The sequence below is a fragment of the Antechinus flavipes genome, chromosome 4 (genome assembly GCF_016432865.1).
Source record: "Antechinus flavipes isolate AdamAnt ecotype Samford, QLD, Australia chromosome 4, AdamAnt_v2, whole genome shotgun sequence".
Classification (NCBI taxonomy): domain Eukaryota; kingdom Metazoa; phylum Chordata; class Mammalia; order Dasyuromorphia; family Dasyuridae; genus Antechinus; species Antechinus flavipes.
This window is the reverse complement of record NC_067401.1, coordinates 167485691-167507247: the sequence shown is the minus strand read 5'-3', so window position 1 is coordinate 167507247 and position 21557 is coordinate 167485691. Positions and strand designations below refer to the sequence as shown.

General features: G+C 34.8%; 1 protein-coding gene across 1 annotated transcript in view; it reads left to right on the top strand.

The window, feature by feature from the left end:
- The window catches only part of RNF213 (ring finger protein 213), a 176242-nt gene that overhangs the window by 120656 nt on the left and 34029 nt on the right, over positions 1 to 21557 (top strand). Inside the window, exons 35-46 of the mRNA XM_051995424.1 lie at positions 209 to 362; positions 1402 to 1540; positions 4627 to 4818; positions 5522 to 5667; positions 11630 to 11784; positions 12042 to 12254; positions 12856 to 13037; positions 15804 to 15924; positions 19128 to 19228; positions 19337 to 19519; positions 20606 to 20775; positions 20867 to 20972. Of these exons, the coding sequence (XP_051851384.1) occupies positions 209 to 362; positions 1402 to 1540; positions 4627 to 4818; positions 5522 to 5667; positions 11630 to 11784; positions 12042 to 12254; positions 12856 to 13037; positions 15804 to 15924; positions 19128 to 19228; positions 19337 to 19519; positions 20606 to 20775; positions 20867 to 20972 (1862 nt within the window). The remainder of the gene's footprint in view (positions 1 to 208; positions 363 to 1401; positions 1541 to 4626; positions 4819 to 5521; positions 5668 to 11629; positions 11785 to 12041; positions 12255 to 12855; positions 13038 to 15803; positions 15925 to 19127; positions 19229 to 19336; positions 19520 to 20605; positions 20776 to 20866; positions 20973 to 21557) is intronic.

Below are 21557 nucleotides of genomic sequence, written 5' to 3'. Positions count from 1 at the left end.
CACAAAGCCAGAGCATTTAAGTGGCAGAATTGAGAAAGAGTACCAGGTGATAGGAAATGAAGTATTGTGTTTGAGGAAGAGTGGATGTGGTGTAATTGGATCATAAATTAGATCATATGGAAGGTTATGAGAAGACTTGAAAGGTAGGAAGGAAGTAACTGTCTTTTCCATGAAAATGACTTGACTTGTCTTGTTTCTTTGAATATAGGAACACACCCAGGCCCTGGATACTACTAGTCTTCTCAGAAGTTGTGTACAGAGTGCTATGGGAATGTTAAAAGACCAGAATGATGCTTTTAAGCGTGCTACAAGGAGAGTAGAAATTCTTCTCAGCCTATTAACTGAAAATGATGATATGAAAGGTATGTGGGGTTGGAGTATGAGAATACTGAAATACTAAAATTCCCAAAATATATTGGGGTCTGAGATTGTGGGGTGAGATGTCTCAAAAGAATTTGTAGGTTTAGATCTCCAAATCAAGAGGCAAAGATGTTATTAGGTTGTGATGACATGCTAATTTTCATAAGGGATTTTTAGCTATTAAGAGGAAAGATGCCATATAGAAGGGCAAGTTCCTAATGAATTAGCTATTACAAGGGGGTTATATATAATATATATAGCTGCAATGTAAGGTAGGCAAAATTAACTTGCTGCCATAAGGTGGGCTAAATTCCTAGAGAAGTTGAGGGGGGCGGCAAACAATTCAGGGAGATAAGTTCTATTGTTATCTGCATTTTAAAGCTGAGGAAACCAAAGATAGAGATCAGATAACTTGCCCAGAGTTGCATAGCTAGAAGTGTCATAGGCCATTAGATCTTTCTGACTACAGAATAGCACTCTATCTACTTTATGCTGTCTCCAAAATATGTGTGTAAAACATTTGATGGTTTGCAAAATGTTTCACAAATATCATCTCATTTGAGCCTTACTAAAACCCTGGGAGATAGGTGCGATTATCATTCTCACTTTACAAATGAGGAAATTGAGGCCAACAAGTTAAGTGGGATGTACGGGGTTGGATTTGAATTCAGATCTTCCTGAATCCACATTAGTGTTATATCTACTATTCCCCCACATTGTAGTAATGAGTTAACTAAATTGGTTCTCTACTCTTAATCTGTTTAAGGAGTGAAAAATCTCAATAAATGCAATAGGGAAGCTACCAGAAATCACTTGTGCTTTGACTGAACCAAGTGCTAGGCACTCAAATTATTTGTTAAATGAATAATAAATTTTTGACACTAAAATGTAACATTTTTTTAAAGCACTTTGTTTACTGATGGTATATTGTCTAAACAAGAACGTTTGAAATACTTTAGAAGCTAGATCTTATAATCAATCCTTATGGCCCAAACTTAATAGAACCTATTTTGAGGTTCTAATGTTTTTTTCTATTTGCAGGTGCTTTTTTACAGGTTTTCAAGACTCGTTTGTTTTCTCTTTTGAAGAAACAAGAAGAAAACTATTTCTATAATATGAAGCAATGGGTGGTAAGAGAAGCTTCCAATCAGAATGCCCTCCAGGAGGCAGGAACCTTCAGGTATGAAGGCTATAAAGGGGCTTTGCAAGAAAATGCAACAAATCAAAGGATATAGAGCTAGAAGGGACTTTGAAGACCATCTGTTCCCACCAAACTTATCCACAAATGAGGATCTGAGGCCCAAGGAGATAAACTGATTTGCCTGATTTCACATGGGCAACAATTAGCAAAGTTGAGATTGTTCCATCTTCAGTGTTCTTTCAACTAAACCACATAAGCTGTTCTTTATTTAGGCAGCTGGTGGTACTGTGAATGGAGTGCCAAAACTAGAGTCAGGGATACCTGAATTCATATGCAGCCTCACACAGTTACTAGGGATTTATTAGATATCATTATTGTCATCATATCATCAATCTTTTTTCTGTAGAGAGGCACATCTAGGTGGTAACGTCTAACACCTCTGCAACTGTTTAATTATGAGTGCTTGATCTTTAAAAAGCATCTTTAAAAGCATGAAAGTCAGAAACTCAAAGCTTTCAAAATTATTTTGCAGTCAGAATATCTTAGGCCATTCTTTCCTTTTGAGCGTCTGTTATCTTCATTTGTATCTCAAGAAAATAATCTGAAGAGAAATAAAATGATTTTCCTAGGCCTCTTTTATGAAGTGAGAGTTGAATCCCAGACCCAAACCATGTATCTTTTTCTCTATACTATTGTAGAATTTAGTCCTCTTCTCATTACTCACCATCTAGGTGATCAATAGAAGAAAAATTATTTAAAGCAATTAAAAACATAAATCATAGATTTATAAATGTTGATTTCTTTAAGTTTTTGTTTTTCTGTTGATGGTTAATCTCAGTAGGCATACATATAGATGTTGTTGCCATTTAATTTATAGTAGTTCATCTTTGTTTTTGACAGTACTAAAAGATATGTTATGAGGAAGATGTGGTTCTTCCTATCAATCTCAAAAGATTAAAAAGTGTCCCATTTTTGCCTCCCATTTTAATTCATTATGAATAAATTTATCATCTGACTTTATTTTTTCCTGGTCAAGCCAGGAAGTCTCTACTTCACTAAGGAAGGCATATTATTTATAACAAGAAAAGGTTATAGTTTCTTTCTACTTATTCTCAATCAAGACTGCATGTGGATTATTGGATGCAATGTTTTAAGAAGCTAATGAATATCCAGATGAGCATAAATACTGATCATTAATACAAATTTGCCATAGGCCCTCTGTAAATGCTCTTATTGAATCCTTTTCAAATCATGTCCTGTAATGGGCTGAGGCTTGAGTTGATGCACTGAGGTCCCAAGCACATGAGGCTAAATAGTAATTGGACCATACTCTATTAATATATAAGCTTGGAGAAAGAATGGCCCCCGCCCACTCTTTGTGCAAGTCCTGAGGTGTTGCATAGGAAATGATGATTCTGGTGGGTGGAGGCAAGGGAGTGAAAAAGGAAGGGGAGGAGAGCTCAGACCTCTCTGCTAGCTGGCTTCCTATCATAGCTGCCCATATTGCTATCGCAATCCTTCTTGCCCATATTGCTATCGCAATCTTTTTTCACCTCTTCACTTCAATAAAGACTGAAGATTTTTCCTTTAACCTGAGTTCCTGACTCCGGCTGATTTTAAATAGCGGTCAGGTCCACCATTATTTTTCATTATTCTTGGGGTCATAGGATTTAGATTTGGAAGGAATCTTTGAGACTTGTTAGTCTAATTTTTTTATTTTGACAGGAAACTTCTTAGCTCTTCCCCTTCTCCCCCTTCTCCCCCCCCCCCCCCCCCCCCCCCCCCCCCCCCCCCCCCCCCCCCGTGCCTATATTTAAGGATGGTATTAAAAAGTAGGAAATGTAGGTTTATATCCCAAGTCTGTGATTTAGCTAGCTTTGAGACCTTAGAAGCAAGTCATTTAACCTCACTGATGCCTGAGTTTCCTTATATGTACAATAGGAAGGACTTATTCATAAAATGGTATATAGATTAAGTGAGAGAACAAATTATAAAAGCACTTTAAAGAATAAAGTGTTCTGTCCTTGTAAAGTGGTTACAACATTATTTTAACATCATTTGCTCTTTAAAATTGGATTTAATTGGATTTTCATTTTCCTACTAGAATGTTGAGATGTATTAATTGTGTGTAATCATTGTTACCCAGTGGTTCATGCAAAAATATATTCTGTTTTTCCATTACATCCTTTTCCACAAATTTGATCAAGTCCTCCATAAATTTTTTCAACAAGCACTTATTAAATATTGATATCAGGCACTGTATTTGGACATTGGAGATAAGAAGACAAAAGTCACTGCCCTTCAGGAGTTTACATTTTGCTGGGATAAAACAACTTAAAAACAAATAAGTAAATAAAAAATATCTATAAAAATAAATGCAAAGTAATTCCAGGGGATGAGATGAGTACAGACCATCATGGAGGCTTGAACTCACAAATCATTGTTACATGCTCCTAGAAACAGTCATTTGTCCAAATAAAGAATTTGTTCTTTTGAAATACTAATTTTGCAATTAATTGTGAATTGAATTTAAAAATTTTACATTTCAGTTCACAAGCATTTATTTTCTCCTCAAAAATACCCAATTGAAAGGAAAAACAAAATTCTTATGACATATGAGCATAGTCAAGCAAAATAAAGTCCCACATTGTCAGCATTTAAAAATGTATGACTGACTCTGCATCTTATCTTTTACTTCTTTGTCAAGATATAGATGTAGTTATCTAGAATCATGATTAGTGATTGCATTGTTCAAAGTTCATAAGTTCTTTCAAAATTATTTCTCTTTACAATGTTGTTACTATTGTAGAAAATGGTTTCCTGGTCTGTTTTTTTTTTCAAGTTTTCCCAAGTTTCTCTTTCTCTTTTGTTGTTTCCTATGGCATAACTAATTGTGACTTATTAGATGCTAAACTGAATTACATTCTAGTTTCATTCCTCATCTTTAAGAAACCCTTTTCCTCTGTGGAAGAATGCTGATCCCCATTTGAATTTCCATTCTCTCTTTTCTATTATAGTAACTGGTTGACTAATAGCCACAGAAAGTTTTAATGGCACTGCTAAGTGGTAATTATGCCATTCCTTTCCCTAACCCCTTCACATTTATCTTTTTCCTTTTACCATAGGCATACATTGTGGAAACGGGTCCAGAATGCAGTGATACCTCTACTGGCAGCTGTGGTATCCTTTATTGATAGAGATTGTAACCTTGAGTTGTTAGTTTGCCCAACCTCTTCACCATGGGTGAAGGCTCTGTGGATGTTTATTTTCCAAGACCTTAAGTTTCTGAATATACCTCTCATGGTCAATAACACTAGGTAAGTTCTGGAATGCAATGTTGAAACTGTGTAGTATGATGTAGAAAGCCATGAATTAGAACTATAGAAGACTTAGGTTTTATTCCGAGTTTTACCTCCAATTAGTGTTGTGTTACCATGGCCTGACTCTTAAGGGGCCTCAATTTTCTTATTTGTGTAATAAAAGGGTTAAGCTAATGGATCATTAGTTGAGTATTCCACTTAGAGTGATTTCAAACCCAACCTAAAATATTTATTTACTAATTATATATCTGAGAACAGGTCACTTCAACTCTGTCTGTTTGCTTATCTCTAAAATAAAGGTAATATTTCATTACCTAACTCAGATTTGTGGGAAAGAAAACACTTTGAAGTATTTAGAGCACTATATGATAACTAATATTTTTACAGTTCTTTTTAAGGTTTATAAAACACTTCACATGTGTTACCTCATTTGAATCTCATTATCACCCAAAGAAAAATACTATTATTGTCTCCATTTTACACTTGAAGAATATAAATATAAACTAAGTGATGATGTTTTTATGTGCTTTACTTGGAAAAGTAGTTTACTTTTGTTCTCTTCTCACCTTCCTGAGTGATTGACATAAAAGGGAATTTAGAACAGTGATGGAAGATACAAGAATCAAATTAATTTTTCCTTGAATCTTTACATAGCACTTTTTACTGATTGTAATCCATGTCCTCAATTGCTTTGTTACAGTTTGAAGGCAGAGATGGCACCCATTATGGTACAGAACTATATGAAACTATCAGAAAATGTTTCAAATGATGTCCCTTTTTCTTGGAGAATCAAGGACTATTTGGATGAGCTTTGGATGCAAGCTCAATACATCACAAATACTGAAGGTGAGGTCAAATAATCTTTGGCATACACAAGTTAGACTCTTTCTTTAAGGAAAAGTTACATCACAGAGAAACTGTTATGAAATTTATTTTAGAACTAAGCACTGTATTGTACTTAATAAGATTCTTAGCTTTTAATCTCCAACCAAAATCTTTTAGAAAACCAGAACCCACACTATAAGCTGGGTTTGGTAAACTATGGCACACCAAATGGAGAATGTGGTTTGATTTTAGAGGCATAAGGAGTATAATTTTGTGGGGACAAAAAAGTAAGAACATGTGGGATGTTATATGATAGATCACATACAAACATTTTTTGCACATATGGGTCCTTTTCCCTTTTCTTGATCTTTTTGGAATACAGATCCAATAAAGACATTGCTGGATCAAAGGATATGCACAGTTTGATAGCTTTTTGGGTATTGGGCATAGTTTCAAGTTGCTCTCCAGAATCGTTGGATCAGTTTACAACTCCCCCAACAATGTATTTCCCACACCTTCTCCCAGCATTTATCATTATCTTTCCTGTTATCTTAGCCAATCTGAGAGATGTGAAGTGGTACCTTAGAGGTCTTAATCTGCATTTCTCTAATCCACAGTGCTTTAGAGCATTTTTTTATATAATTAGAAATGGCTTTAATTTCTTCATTTGAAAATTTTCTGTTCATATCCTTTGACTGTTTATCAATTGGAGAATGGCTTTTATTCTTTTAAATTTGAGTCTATTATCTTATATTTTAGAAATGAGGTTTTTATCAGAACCCTTAGATGTAAAACATTTTTCCCAGTTTTCTGCTTCCTTTCTAATCTTGGCTGCTGCTGATTTTGATTGTACAAAATATTTTCAATTTAACATAATCAAAAATTTCCATTTTGCATTTCATAATATTCTCTAATTCTTCTTTCGCCATAAATTTCTGTCTTCTCCAGAGATCTGAGAGAGAGACTCCTTTGTTCTCTTAATTTGCATATAGAATCACCTTTTATGTCTAAATCATGAACCCTTTCAACCTTATTTTGGTATAGGGTATTAAGTGTTGGTCAATATCTAGTTTCTCCCATATTATTTTCCAATTTCCAAAGCAGTTTTTGTCAAATAGTGAGTTCTTATCCCCAAAATTGGAGTCTTTGGATTGATCAAACACTAGATTACTATAGTCATTAATTATTGTGTCTTGTGAACCTAAGCTATTCCATTGATCTACTATTTTATCTCTTAGCATGTACTAAATGGTTTTGATGATCACTGCTTCATAATAGTGTTTTAGGTCTGATACAGCTAGGCCACCTTCCTTTGCATTTTTTTTTTTTCATTAATTCCCTTGAAATTCTTGACCTTTTGTTCTTCCAGATTGATTTTGTTATTATTTTCTCTAGCTCTATAAAGTAATTTCTTGGGAATTTGATTGATATGGCACTGAAGAAGTAGATTAATTTAGGTAGAATTGTCATTTTTTTTTCTCTATAAAACAATATTTTATTACCTTCATAAACCAAAACTTTTTCAGCCATTTCCCAGTTGACAGGAATCTATTCAATTTATTTTCCAATTCTTTGATACCATAAAAAGAACTGCTACAAACATTTTTGCACATGTGGGTCCATTTACTTCTTTTACAATATCCTTTTTTTTTTTTTTTTAAATAACTTTTTATTGATAGAACACATGCCAGGGTAATTTTTTACAGCATTATCCCTTGCATTCACTTCTGTTCCGATTTTTCCCCTCCCTCCCTCCACCCCTTCCCCCAGATGGCAAGCAGTCCTTTACATGTTGAATGGGTTGCAGTATATCCTAGATATAACATATGTGTGCAGAACCGAACCGTTTTCTTGTTGCACAGGGAGAATTGAATTCAGAAGGTATAAATAACCCGGGAAGAAAAACAAAAATGCAAGTAGTTTATATTCATTTCCCAGTGTTCTTTCTCTGGGTGTAGCTGCTTCTGTCCATCTTTGATCAATTAAGGCTCTCTTTATCAAAGAGATCCACTTCCATCAGAATACATCCTCAAACAGTATCGTTGTTGAGGTATATAATGATCTCCTGGTTCTGCTCATTTCACTCAGCATCAGTTCATGTAAGTCTCGCCAGTCCTCTCTGTATTCACCCTTCTGGTCATTCCTTACAGAACAATAATATTCCATAACATTCATATACCACAATTTACCCAGCCATTCTCCAATTGATGGGCATCCTTTCATTTTCCAGCTTCTAGCCACTACAAATAGGGCTGCCACAAACATTTTGGCACATACAGGTCCCTTTCCTTTCTTTAGTATCTCTTTAGGGTATTAGCCCAGTAGAAACACTGCTGGATCAAAGGGTATGCACAGTTTGATAACTTTTTGAGCATAGTTCCAAATTGCTCTCCAGAATGGCTGGATGTGTTCACAAGAATTGTCATTTTTGTTATATTAACTCAACCTACCTATGAACACTTGATATTCTTCCAGTTGTGTAGATCTAACTTTATTTGCATGAAAAGTTTTATAATTGTGTTCATGAAGTTCCTAGTTTGTCTTGGAAGATAGACTCTCAGATATTTTATATTATCTACACTTATTTTAAATGTTTCTTTTTTATATCATCACAGTCAACTTATAACTACTCCCTCTAAGTATAGCCTCAAAAAGAGATACAGTTCTCAAGAATTATGCATACCATTTTCCCATGTATGGATATAAATATTTTAACCTGTAAAAATCATAATTTTTTTTCCTTTTTTTTACTTCTCTTGATTTTTGTATTTGAAGATCAAATTTTCTGTTCATCTCTGGTCTTTTCATCAAAAATTATTGAAACCCCCTGTTTACATTGGATTGAAAGATAATGCTTAGTTTAGGTGGGTAGTTGATTCTGACTGCAGTCCTAGCTCCTTTGCCCTCTGAAATATCATATTCCAGGCCCTTCTATCCTTAAAATAGAAGGCTACTTAAAAGAAAACTGCTAGGTTCTGGATAATCCTGATTGTGACTTTTTGATATTTGAAAAATATCTTTCTAGCTGCTTGCAGTATTTTCTCCTTGATGTGATAATTCTGGAATTTAGCTACAACATTCCTTGGAGTTTTCATTTTGGAGTCTCTTTCAAAGGGTGATCAATGGATTCTTTCAATGACTATTTTACTCTCTGGTTCTAGAATATCGGCAATTCTCCTTGATGATTTCTTGAAAGATGTTCTTCAGGCTCTTCTTTTTGTGATGATTTTCAGGTAGTCCAATAATTCTTAGATTGGTTTTCCTGGATCTATTTTTTAGGTCAATTGTTTTTTCAACGAGGTATTTTACATTTTCTTCATTTTTTTGGTTTTGTTTGACTGCTTCTTGATGTCTTGTTGAGTAATTCACTTACATTTGTCTAGTTCTAATTTTTAGTGAATTATTTTCTTCAGTTAAATTTTTTTATCTCTTTGTGCATTTGGCCCATTGTACTTTTAAAGGAGTTATTTTGTTCATTGAATTTTTTTTTTTTTTACTATTTCACCAATTCTATTTTTTAAGGAGTTGTTTTCTTTTTCCATTTTGCCAAATCTGTCTTTTAAAAAGTTCTTTTCGTCAGTATGCTTTTTAAAAATTTTCACTAAATGTATTTTTAAAGTTTTTTCTTTGTTGTTTCTTTGTTTTCTTTAGTAACTTTCTGTGTTTCCTTTTCTAAACTCTCCTGTAAAGCTCTTATTTTCTTTCCCCATTTTTCATCCTAACTCTCTTTTAAGATCCTTTTTGAATTCTCCTAAGAGAGCCTTTTGAATTAGAGACTAGTTCATATTCCCCTTTGAGGCTTCATCTGGAGGAATTTTTCCTTTAATGTCATCAGGGTTTGGGTTCTGTTCTTCACTATCTCCATAATAGCTATCTCTGGTCAGAGCTTTTTTTGCTTTTTTGCTCATATTTAAAGGTTGAGGTTTGCTCTTAGGGCATATAGGAGATTATCCTGGGCTTCTTCTAGAGGATGACAGGGACTTCACACTGTGCTGGGGCTGGTGTTGCTATAAGTTTCTTCCATGATGAGTAGGCCTAGCCAAGTCCTGCCGGATATGCTGAGGTTCAGGGGCTCACTGTTTGCCTTCTGTAGGAATCCAGCTGTGTTGGATGTCTCACAGCTAGTCTGCTAATCCAGTGGCCTTCTGAACCAATAGTCAATGTCATTGTATCTTAGCTAAAAGCCTCCCACTAGACTCCCCATTTGGGTGCTTTCTATTCTGGCCCTCCCTGCTGTCTGTGCTGGGCTGCTTCCTCCTCTGCGCAATTGAGACAAACCTTTCCTGAAATCCTTCCAAGATATCTTCTGCTGGAAATTTGTTACACTCCAAATATTTGTGGATTCTTTGTCTCCAAAATCAATTCAGAGGCTAATCTAGTATAAAATCTATTTTTTTTCCAAAGTGAAAAAAGTATTGACATCAAAATTTGACCAGAGTTCTGTTGCTCCCTCCATTATATATTATCTTTTCAGCTTTTTTTCCTACTGTATCACTTTATACAGTTATTTCAATGGTTCTCTGAAGTCTTCATATTGATTTTTGTTACAGTTCCAATAATAATCCTGTTACATTAAAATATCCTATTTTGTTCACTTATTGCCCAATTAATGGACCCGTGTTTACTTTCAATCTTTTTACTACCATAAATGATGTTGTCATAAACATTTTGTATGTTTGGATTATTTCCTTAATGAACCTATTCTTTTAAAAAATTTTGCTGAGGGTAGGTAGGTGCCGCAGTGGATAGAACCTGAAGTCAGGAGAACTTAAGTTCAAATCTGACCTCAGACACTTAATAATTATTAGCTATGTGATCTTGGACAACTCATTTAACCCCAGTTATTTTTTGGAGGATTTGTTGATATCTTCTGTTTTTATATTATCTTCATTTCCCAGAGAGTAAACCCATTCAGCAAAAAGTTAAAAAAAAAGAGGAGAGAAAACAGCAAAGAAATTTTTTTTGACTTGATGTTCAATGTATCACATTTTATAAGGAATGGCAAGAGATAGCTTCTTCTAGCTCTTTTTTGTTATTGTTTGATCATAATTCTATAGTATTCAATTTTATTTGTTTTGTTATTCTTTCTATTTATTTAATTTAATTTCTATTTATAATTGTATTTATCATTTTTCTGGTTTTGTTTATTTCATTTTACATTGTTTCATATAAATTTTCCATACTTCTCTGAATTTATTACATTCATCTTTTCATTTACGTTTATATGTAAATATATTAATTAACATTGTACTCCATTTATGTATTACAACACTCTTAGCAGCTCTCTTCTTATCATTTACTTTTTTTTTTCAGTTCTTGCCTCTCAAAAAAATTACTATTATAAATATTTTGACATCTGTGTGATCTTTCTGAAGTTCTAATCTGATCATGTTATCCCCCTATTCAGGAAACTCCAATAGATCCTTGTCTCTTCTAGGATCAAATATAACATCTCTAGCTCTTCATAATATGTTCCTTCCCTGTCTTTTCAGTCCTCTTAAATCTTATACCATTTGCGCTAACTCCTCCATATTCTATGCTTCATTTGTCTCTCATTCCAAACTCTGGGTCTTTTCACTGGTTCCTTATTCTCTCTATGTGTTCCTTCCTTATTTCTGCCTCTGGCTTACGCAGTGCCTCTTCCTCATGTCCTTAAAGTCCTAACTAAAATCTCACATTCTAAAGAAGCCTTTCTTGATCTCTCTTAATCTTACTGCCTTCCCTATTATTCCCAGTCTTATCTTGTATAAAGCTTGCTTTTTACTTAGTTGTTTGCATATTGAGTCTCTCACAAGAGTCTATAAACTTCTCAAGGGCAGGGACTCTTTTACCTTTCTTTGTAACTCATTGCCTGATAATATAGCTGCCTGATTTTTTAATGTTTATAGACTGAATAATATTGGTGAAGTTGAATATCTTGATAATATGAGATTTATAAATCACTTCTTCATTCAGAATTTCTCTTTGGGTTTCAATCTTTCAGGATTGTCAGAAAAGTTTGTAGACATCTTCCAACAGACCAACCTGGGCAAGTTTCTAGCCAATTTCAATAAGGAAGCACAACAAATGCTCCTTCATTCCTACTTGAAAGACTTCCTCCTCTTGACCATGAGTGTGTCTACCTGGGATGAATTGCAGGTTCGTGTGAATGAAAGGCCCTTGTGTAAAGCTTGTGAAATACTGCTTAGTGAAAGACCTGAAATTCTTTGCCAGAGATTCTTAGAAAATGGTTCTGTTTTGTCTACAAAACAAAATGCAGTTACAAAAATGTTATTGGAGTATCAGAATAAAACTAAATGTTAATCATTGTCAATTTCCTACAGAGAGAATTTTTATTGCATGAAACTTTAAAGAACATCTGGTTTCTTCCTAAACTTTTCCTCTTAAACTTCTAGTTTTTGCAGATAGCCCTGTGGTCCTGTATTGGACAACTCAAAGCAGAATCAGATTATTCGGAGGAAGAACTCTCCTTACCTTGGGTGCATCTCGCTTATCAGCATTTCAGGAACCGAATTCAGAACTTTGCTAGGATTTTGGCCATTCATCCCAGTGTTCTGGAGACCCTTCAGCAGGCAAAGAATAATCATAACTTGGCTGGATCTGAAATGGTATATGGCTTTTTGGGGATCTGAGTCTAGTTTGTTAATAATAGTTTACACTTATAGAGCGCTTCAGTGTTTATAAAGCATTTTTCATCCTCTCATTTGATTCTCACAACAGCCTGGCAAAGTAGAAATTATTGTGGTATCATCTCCATTTTACAGATGAGGAAACTGAGACATTGGAAGGTTGTAATTTTCTTCTAGTCAAACATTTGGAAGTCGGATTCAAACCCAGGTCTTTTCTAACTTCCAACTTCATCCATCTTTTAGTGGCAGCACACTGCTAGTTGTTAAATCTGTTTACTATAGGGCTTGTTGGTTACCTTTAATTATGATGTGGTATTTCACAGTTAACTCTTAAGAGGCATAGTAAAAGTGAATGGAATAGTAAAATAGTGAATGGAAATGTCTAAGCAAATTATTGAACATTTTCACATGGCAGTGGGCATTATAGATTACATCTTAGTGATGTCATATTTGAACCAGATGAGTTTTGATAACACTTAAGAATATGGTAATTTTCTAGCCCAAACTGCTGCTTACTTATACTGAGCAAATAGGGGGAAAGCTACTAAATATTTTTGTGGGTTGGCCCTTGTTTTTCCAGGTTCTCGATGTGTATGCTGCACTGGCTTGTGCTGAAATGCTAAAAAAAGATGTTTTGAAGCCTAGCCCTCAAATTTGGTTACAAATGGTGAAGAATCTTCACATGCCTTTTGAGTTCCTCTGTACAGAAAGCTATATGCAAAGCTGTGGGACCATGTGCAGAACTGTACTTACAGAAATCAAGTGAGTCCTATGAAGATTAATTTTGGTTGCAAATTTTTCTTTGCTTACCAACTATTGAGTAGTCTGCTATTGTCTGGCATCATGTTAGGTATTGTTGGTAACAGAAGGAAGCATTGGACATGGTCCTTTCCTTAAAGGAGCTGAAAGACAAGAAATTACTTTATGGAGCTAAAAAAAAATAATAACAAAATTCATCTGGAAAAACAAAACGTTCAAGAATTTCCAGAAAATTAATGAAAAAATGCAAAGAAAGATGACCTAGCTATACTGGATCTAAAGATGTATTATAAAGTGGCAGTCTTCAGAATTAAGAAATAAGAGGCTTGGATCAGGGAAATTTGTTAACTTCACAAGACACAGTAGTCATGACTATAGTAATCTAGTGTTTGATAAACCCAAAAAATCCAGCTTCTAGAATAAGAAGTCACTATGTGACAAAAATTTCTGAGAAAACTGGAAAATAGCATGGCAGAAATAGGCATTGACTACCATCTCACACCCTAAGATAAAGACAAAATGGGTTCATGATTTAGACTTAGGGGTAATACTATAAGCAAAAAGTTTTTGCACAAACAAAATCTATGCAGCCAATATTAGAAGGGAAATAGATAAAGGTCTCATTTCTGAAATACATAGAGAATTGATTCTAATTTATAAGAATACAAGCCATTTCCCAATTGATAAATGAACAAAGGATATAAATAAACAATTTTCAGATGAAAAAATTGAAGCAATAGTACCAGGTCTGTATCCTGAAGAGATAATAAAAGAGGGAAATGAACCCACATGTACAAAAATGTTTGGAGCAGCCTTTTTTAATGATAAAAAAAAACTGGAAACTTAAAGACTTTTTTGTGTTGCTCTTTTCAGAGCTATATCTGAGAGTCTGTACATTTTTAGTGCTTCCAAGGTGTAATCCTAGAAAAGATGTGGTTACAATACTCCTAAATCTGGGTCTGATCTTTACTCAGGAAGGGTCCTCTGTAGCTATAAGGATAATGCTTCTCTTTTTTTTTTTAATACTGTGACCAAGATCCCTTTTTTCTTGTGAGTGACCTAAAACACTCTCTCTGCCTTGGAACTGTGATCCAGAATTGCATGTGAGCAACAGAGTTGTCAGTCAGCGTCTTCTACATTTGCTGTTATCAAGGGGTCCACTGTAATATCTTTCTGACCAGTTATCTGTTTCCTTTGCCATTTCTGGACTGAGTTTTTGGAAGTTGCTCCTGAGGCTTCTTTTGCTATGGTCTTGTATGTGGGCTCTGGACATCCCATGTTATAGAGCTCTCCTACTTAACCTCTTAAGTTTTTTTAGGCCAGAAAAAATGTCTCACCCTGACTTTTAATTAGCTCTGCAGCTCCAAAATGTGATTTAAGATATTATTTTAAAGTTGTTTGAAGGGGAATGTTGGGAAAATTCAATTGGGTGACTGCCCCTAATCTACCATTTTGGTTCTATCCTGCAATACATGTTTGTAATATGCAATTTATAAATGTGCATTCTTTTTTTTTTAATAGCCTTTTTAAAATAGCCTTTTATTTTCAAAATATATGCAAAGATAGTTTTCAACATTATCCCTTGCAAAACTTTGTGTTACAAATTTTTCTTCCCTCCCCCTTCCCCTAGACAATATAAGTAAAACATATGCAATTCTTCTAAACATATTTTCACATTTATCATGATGCACAAGAAAAATTAAATCAAAAAGGGGGAAAAATGAGAGAAACAAAAGCAAATAATAATAGGAAAGGTGAAAATATTTTGTTGTTATCCACATTCAATCCCCACAGTCCTCTTTCTGGATACAGATGGCTCTCTCTATCACAAGTCTATTAGAATTGGCCTGAACTAACCTCATTGTTGAAAAGAGCCAAGTCCTTCACAGTTGATTATCATATAATCTTATTGTTTCCGTGCCCATTGTTGTCTTGGTTCTACTCACTTAGCATCAGTTCATATAAGTCTCTCCATATCTCTCTGAAATCATCCTAATTGTTTCTTATAAAACAATAATATTCTATAACATAAATACACTATAACTTATTCAGCCATTCTCCAGCTGGTGGATATCCACTCAGTTTCCAGTTCCTTGCCACTACAAAAAGGGCTGCTCCAAACATTTTTGCACATGTGAGTCCCTTTCCCTTTTTTATAATCGCTTTAGGATTCAGACACAGTAGAGACACTGCTGGATCAAAGAGTATGCACAGCTTCATAGCCCTTTGGGCATAGTTCTAAATTGCTCTCTAGAATGGTTGTAGGTCACAACTCCACCAACAAGATGTCAAGGTATTTGTATCCCAGTTTTCCCACATTCTCTCCAACATTTATTAGTATCTATTTCTGTCATTCTAAGAAGTACGAAGTGGCATCTCAGAGTTGTTTTAATTTGCATTTCTCTGATCAATAATAATTTAAAGCATTAATGGTTTTAATTTCTTCATCTGAAAATTGTCTGTTCATATTTTTTTGACCATAAACTTGGATTCTTTAATCTGCTCTTTTTAAAGTAGCACATATATTCTAGGCAAGATTTCCTTGTTTTTTAAAAGGTTTATGAAATTAAAAAAAAAAAACCTAGTAGATAATAGAGTCATTTTGAAGGTAGTTTAGCCATTATATTGATATGCATTTACTATTGCTTTTTTCCAAAAATATGTTCACTATGACTTGAATACTTGTTCCCTCTTCCCCTTACCTTTATCATTGACAGTCTTTTTGCAAGAGTTGCTAGGACAGTGTAATTGCTGTAGCTCTATTGACAGGATCCAATGGAATCAAATCTTTTCCATGGCGCTCTTTGTGGAACATGTGCTATTGGAGACCAAAGCTCGACTTCCTGAGTTACAGAATTTAGTGATTGAGTATGTTTCTTTATTGGGCAAGGTGAGTATTTTACCTTATTTCAAGCTTGATCTTTAGTTGCAAATCTTTATTTACACAAAAGGATTCTCCTTTTTCTAATTTGAAAAAGAATGCATCTATCACTTTGAGAATGGGTTTATGCATCATAAGCATGGAAATTGGGGGGGGGAAAGAACTTCAAATATCCCAATACAGCTATCTTGTAGATTGTGTAAAGTATAAAAAGAAGTAAACTGTAAGCAGTAAAAGTGTAAGAAAACAAAAGGTAGAAAGCCACTATGTGTTTATGAAGATCTTTAAATACCAATCAGAAAGCTTCTGTTGACTCTAGAAATAATAGAGAACAACTAGAGTTTATTTTATCAGAAGTATACGTAGTCAGACTTGTGCTTAGGAAAGTCACTTTGGCATTCAAGAAAAAGGTGGCTTGCAATAGGGAGATAATTTGCAACAGGGAAACCGATTAGAAGCTTATTGCAAAAAACTAGTCAGGAAGTGATGATGGCTTGTTCAAGGGTGGGGTCTATTGAGTCTACTCACATAAGAAGTATGGAGAAAGAAATACAGACTCACACCCATATAAATAAGTGGGAAGTTGTGAAGTTAATGATAAAATTTGAAAATAGATTTAATTATATAAGGTGAGTATGAATGATGAATCAAGGATAATATTTCCAAAGTACTAAGTAATGAGTGACTGGGAGGACAGTAATACCTTCAGAAATAATAGGAAAGTTGGAAAGAGGAGATGGTCTAGGGCAAGAGAAAATGAGTTTGTTTTTGGATGTGTTGAATTTGAGTTCCCTATAGAACATTCAATTTGAGAATGTCCAAAAGATAATGATTAATGTAGGTCTGGAGTTCAGGAGAGAAATTCAGGCCAAATATAAAGATTTGGGAATCATCTGCATAGAGATGACAGTTTAACCTATGGGATGTAATGAGATTTCTAAGTGGGGTATTATAAAAGAGATATGAGTACTTTGGGTAATACCCACAGTTAATGATTGTGAGCTTGATGAAGTTCCATCAAAGGATATTGAAATGGAAATGTCATCTAGGTAGGAATAGAACTAGAAATGAGCAGTTTTAGAAAAACTGAAAGAGAAGAGAGTATTTAAAAGGAGTAGATGATTTGGCAATATCAAAAACTAAGATGAGAAGGGATAAGAATTATAAAAAGACTATTTGATATCATTATTAAGAGATCATCCATAATTTTGGAGAGCAGATTGGAAGCCAGATTGAAGAAGATTTAGGAGAGCATGAGAGGAAAGATAAAGGAGGCATCTAGTGTAGGTAGGTTTCTCAAGGAGTTTAGCTATGAAGGGGAAAAGAGATGTAGAACAATAGCTATAAGGAATGTTACAATCAGGTGAGAATATTTTATGGGTGGTGGAGAAATGGGTGTGTTTGAAGCCATCATGGAAGTACTTAGATAAAGAAAGTGAGAGAGTGAGCAGAGATCCATTGGAATGGTTTTTTGGTGATGACTCAGGAAAGATCAGTGTCACATATAAGAAAGAGGATTCTCTTTTGTCAAGAAGAGAACACCTCTTCAGTAGATAATTGGTTGAGGGAAAAGAGAGTGGGAGAAGATGTCTGAGGATAGGGGGAAAGGAGGAGGGAAGCAGAGGGAACTCTTAGAGAATGTCCCCAATTTTTTTGTGACATGTGAAGTGAAATTCTCAGCAGAGATATGATAGAAGAAGGGGGGAGAGAGGAGGATACCAAGTTAGTTTGCAGAGGGATGAAAAAGGTTTGCAACAGTCAATAGTGGATCAATTAGAGAGGTGTAAAAGAATTGTTTTAATATAGTGAGGGTCCTGTTGAGATGAGCTTACCTAAATTTGTAGTAGAATCAGCACAATTTTGTGATTTTTTTTTCCCCCCTCCAATTTCCATGCAGTGACATCTAAACAGGAGCAAAGAAGGAAGAATGGGAAGTTTAGTAATCCATGACTGAAGTTTGATGAAGTTTGGTCAAAAAGCAGGACAAGGAGACAAGGGATTTGATTGTAGAGGATCACATAGAGTTGAACTGATTCACAAAGGGTATTGATAGGCAAAAATGGAGAGTGCAGTCAGTGTTGGAGAGCTCAGAACTCAAATAGCCTTGGCTCCACCTCCCTCAAATCTTGAGATCATAGTTCTCCAAATCTTTCATGGAGACAGATGAGAGCTCTATCTCCTAGGTCTATGATATTAATCAAGCAGGTTGGCAATTCAAATTAGTCATTTTATGGTGTTTTTCAGATTGGCATAATTAGGCACTTAGCCAGGTAAAAGTAGTAGTTTATCCTGTGCCTTAAATATAAAGAGTTTTGGGAAATGTTAGTGTTTATACCAAAAATGCCATATGTCTACAAAAAGAAGGATGTTGGAAAGTAAGAAAACAACTTGTTATAAGTCAGAAGAAATCTTACACTTGACAGAATCACAGAATATCAAAATAGAGGACTCTGGGATCATGTAATCCAGTGCATATATGACTAAGAATTCCCTCAACAACATTGCCAACTCTGCTCTTCTAATTTTTCTGGATCTAAGTGGAACAAATCTAATTCATTTTCCACATGACAGCCCTTTGAATATTTGGGCAGTTTTGTAATGCATTCTCTTTTACTGTAGTCTCCATCTTTTTCACCATTCTGCTTCCCTCCTTGTTATTGTGTTCTAGTTTATCCATGCCCTTCCCCAAATGCATTTCCTTAAACAGAACATAGTTTTCCAAATTCATCTGATCAGAGAAAAATGCAGCAGAATTTATTTATTCTGCATACTGTGCCTTCTCATTGCACCATAGAAAACCCTGAACTTTTTTGGCTTTCTTTTCATATTCTTGACTCATTGAGCTAGCAGGCCATTAAAACTTTCAAATATTCTTTGCAGAAGCTATTTTATAGTTTCATCTCCATCTGAACATCATAAATTTGAAAAGAATACAGATTTAGGGACAAAAGCTTTATCCTTTCAGGCACAGGCACAGATATGAATCCTATTCAAGCACAAGATTTTTTGTTTACCAAGCAGTTGATTAGACCAGTGGAGTCATAGCATCATCATTTTACCTTTCATAATATAGACAATCATAACTTTGTACTCTCCAGCCTTAAAGCTGTGATTTTAGTTTTATTTGTTGCTTTAGGTTATCATGCTTTGTAAAGACATATCTGTCCTCCATTTTTTATGAGCCCTCATTTTGCTACATTTCTCCCTTTCAGTGTCTTCAAGATAATTCTGATATCAAATCCCACCGACCTTTTGCTGCAGTGATGGCTGTTCTTTGTGAGTGCAAGGATCGAGCGAGCCAGATATGTATCAAGTAAGATCTTATGTTTCAGAATATGAGAGAAACTTGGGGGGACTTTTTTTAAAGCATATGTGATGACCAGTTTATTCTGTAAAACTGATTGTCCTTTTCGCACTCTAGGTATGGCTTACAACCTTGTCCAGTTTGCCTAGGAGACCCAAAGGAACCTGTATGCCTGCCTTGTGACCATGTATACTGCCATAAGTGCATTAAAACTTGGCTTATTCCTGGACAAATGAAATGCCCCTTTTGTGTCACGGACTTGCCAGACACATTCTCCATTGCTGTTTCCCAGGAGCACAGGTATCACAAATGTTATTCTTGTTATAAGGTATCCTCTTGGACAAATAATATTAATTTTCTTTCCCTTTCTATCCCATTTCTATTTCCCCTAGGGAGCTTGAATCCCAGCATTTGCTTATTATAATCCCTCACCAGAATTAATGAACATTCCCCCTTCTATTAGGGGAATAGGTCACATGTTTTTCTTCCTACATTTCCAGATCCTTCATTTTCAGAGGACAGCAACTTCAACAGCTTAAAAGGATTCCAGAAGCATTAAAATCAATAAAACAAACCCTAAAATTACAAGTAAAGTTAAGGTTGTGATGGGAAAGACAAAATCCAAATAGGCTGGCATTCTTAATTTATCATCAAGATATGCAAATGTCCTGTTTGTTACAAGGCCTCTGAATGGAACCAAATCCTGTGCAGTTATACCCTCCTTTAGTCTGTGGTCCTTTTTTTGCCAACGGCTATTTTTTTTTACATCTCTTCTGAGGTCTATTTAAAAATAAATTATAAGAATAACCATGGCATAACAGTTACCTTGGCCAGTACATTTATGAAATAACAGGAACAAATCTTTTGTGGCCAGGTCAAGCAATTGAACTGTACCAGTGTTTATACTTAAGCTTTTAGGAAAGAAAAGAGCATCAGTAGTTCCTCCAACATCTAGTTATAAGTCATAAAATGTATGCTCCCTTGTGTTTGTGAAGCATCGCCTTAAAACATATAAAAAGTAGTTCTATCTTTTAAAAACAAATAAAAATCTATTCAGTTCCCAGATAATTAATACTGCTCAAGTATATGTCTAATTTGGATGGCTTTTACAAGAATACTAATCTTGAGATAGGGAGCTAGGCAAAAATCCTGGCTTTAATTCTTCCCAGCTGTGTGACTAGGGGCCTGTCTTTACACTTCCCTGAACCTCAGTCTCTTCATCTAAAGCTTGGAATAATTGTATTTGTACTAACTACCTCAGAGCATTGTTAGAAGATAAATGTTTTCTAAGTCTTACAGTACCATATAAATGTAAGTTATTAATATTATTTCTAAAGCTTTATTTCTACCTTGGAGGAATTTATTTGTTTTTACTTCTTTTTCTAGAGATGCTATTGCAAAACATATACAGTTTCGCCACATGTGCAACAGTTTTTTCATAGACCTTGTTTCCACCATGTGTTTCAAAGACAACATTCCACCAGACAAGGAAGTTATTGAAGAACTGCTCTCTCTACTTTTTGTTCACAAAAAGCTCTTAAAAGATGACCTACTAAGTAAGTCATGTCCAGTTAAGTTTTAATATCATCAAGGATACTGCACTTAACCTTTCTACATTTGGAAACTGACATGCTTTTTCCATCTTAGTTTCAGGACATTCTGAATACACAAAGTCTCTCTCACCATTTGATGATGTTGTAGATAAAACTCCAGTCATCCGTTCAGTGGTACTAAAACTGCTCTTGAAGTACAGGTAAGAATAGCTGAAAGTCATTTCTGGGAATCCAGGACTTTTTTCTCTACATGACATTCTTTCTGACTTTTCATACATAAAGCACTTCTAGAAAGGAAAACTGTTTTTGAAAAAGGGAAATTTTTTTCAGTTAACATCTCTTGCATACATATATTACATGTGTTTTATTACATGTCCATATGGGGAAGATTATATAGTGAAAACACATCACATGTTTAAGATCTGTACTTCTTTGCTCATCTGGGGCAAGAATCATTATAAAGTGATAACAGCATACAAAAGACATCCATAAGTTGTGTGGTTTTTTAAAAGTTTTTTTGCTAATGCTTCTTGTAGGACTGTAGAATCTAATGCTAGAGATGATCTTTAGAGATGATCTAAAATAACTACCTCATTCTACAGATGAGGAAACATAAGAAAAATGATTTGTCCAAGGCCTCAAAGATAGTAAGAAGAGGCAGTATGACCTAGTGTGTGAGTACTATACTTGAAGCAGGCAGACTTAGAGTTATATGCAGCCTCTGTAACTTAATCTGACTAAACAAACTGCTTCATCTGTCCCAGAATCAGTTTTCTCATGTATAT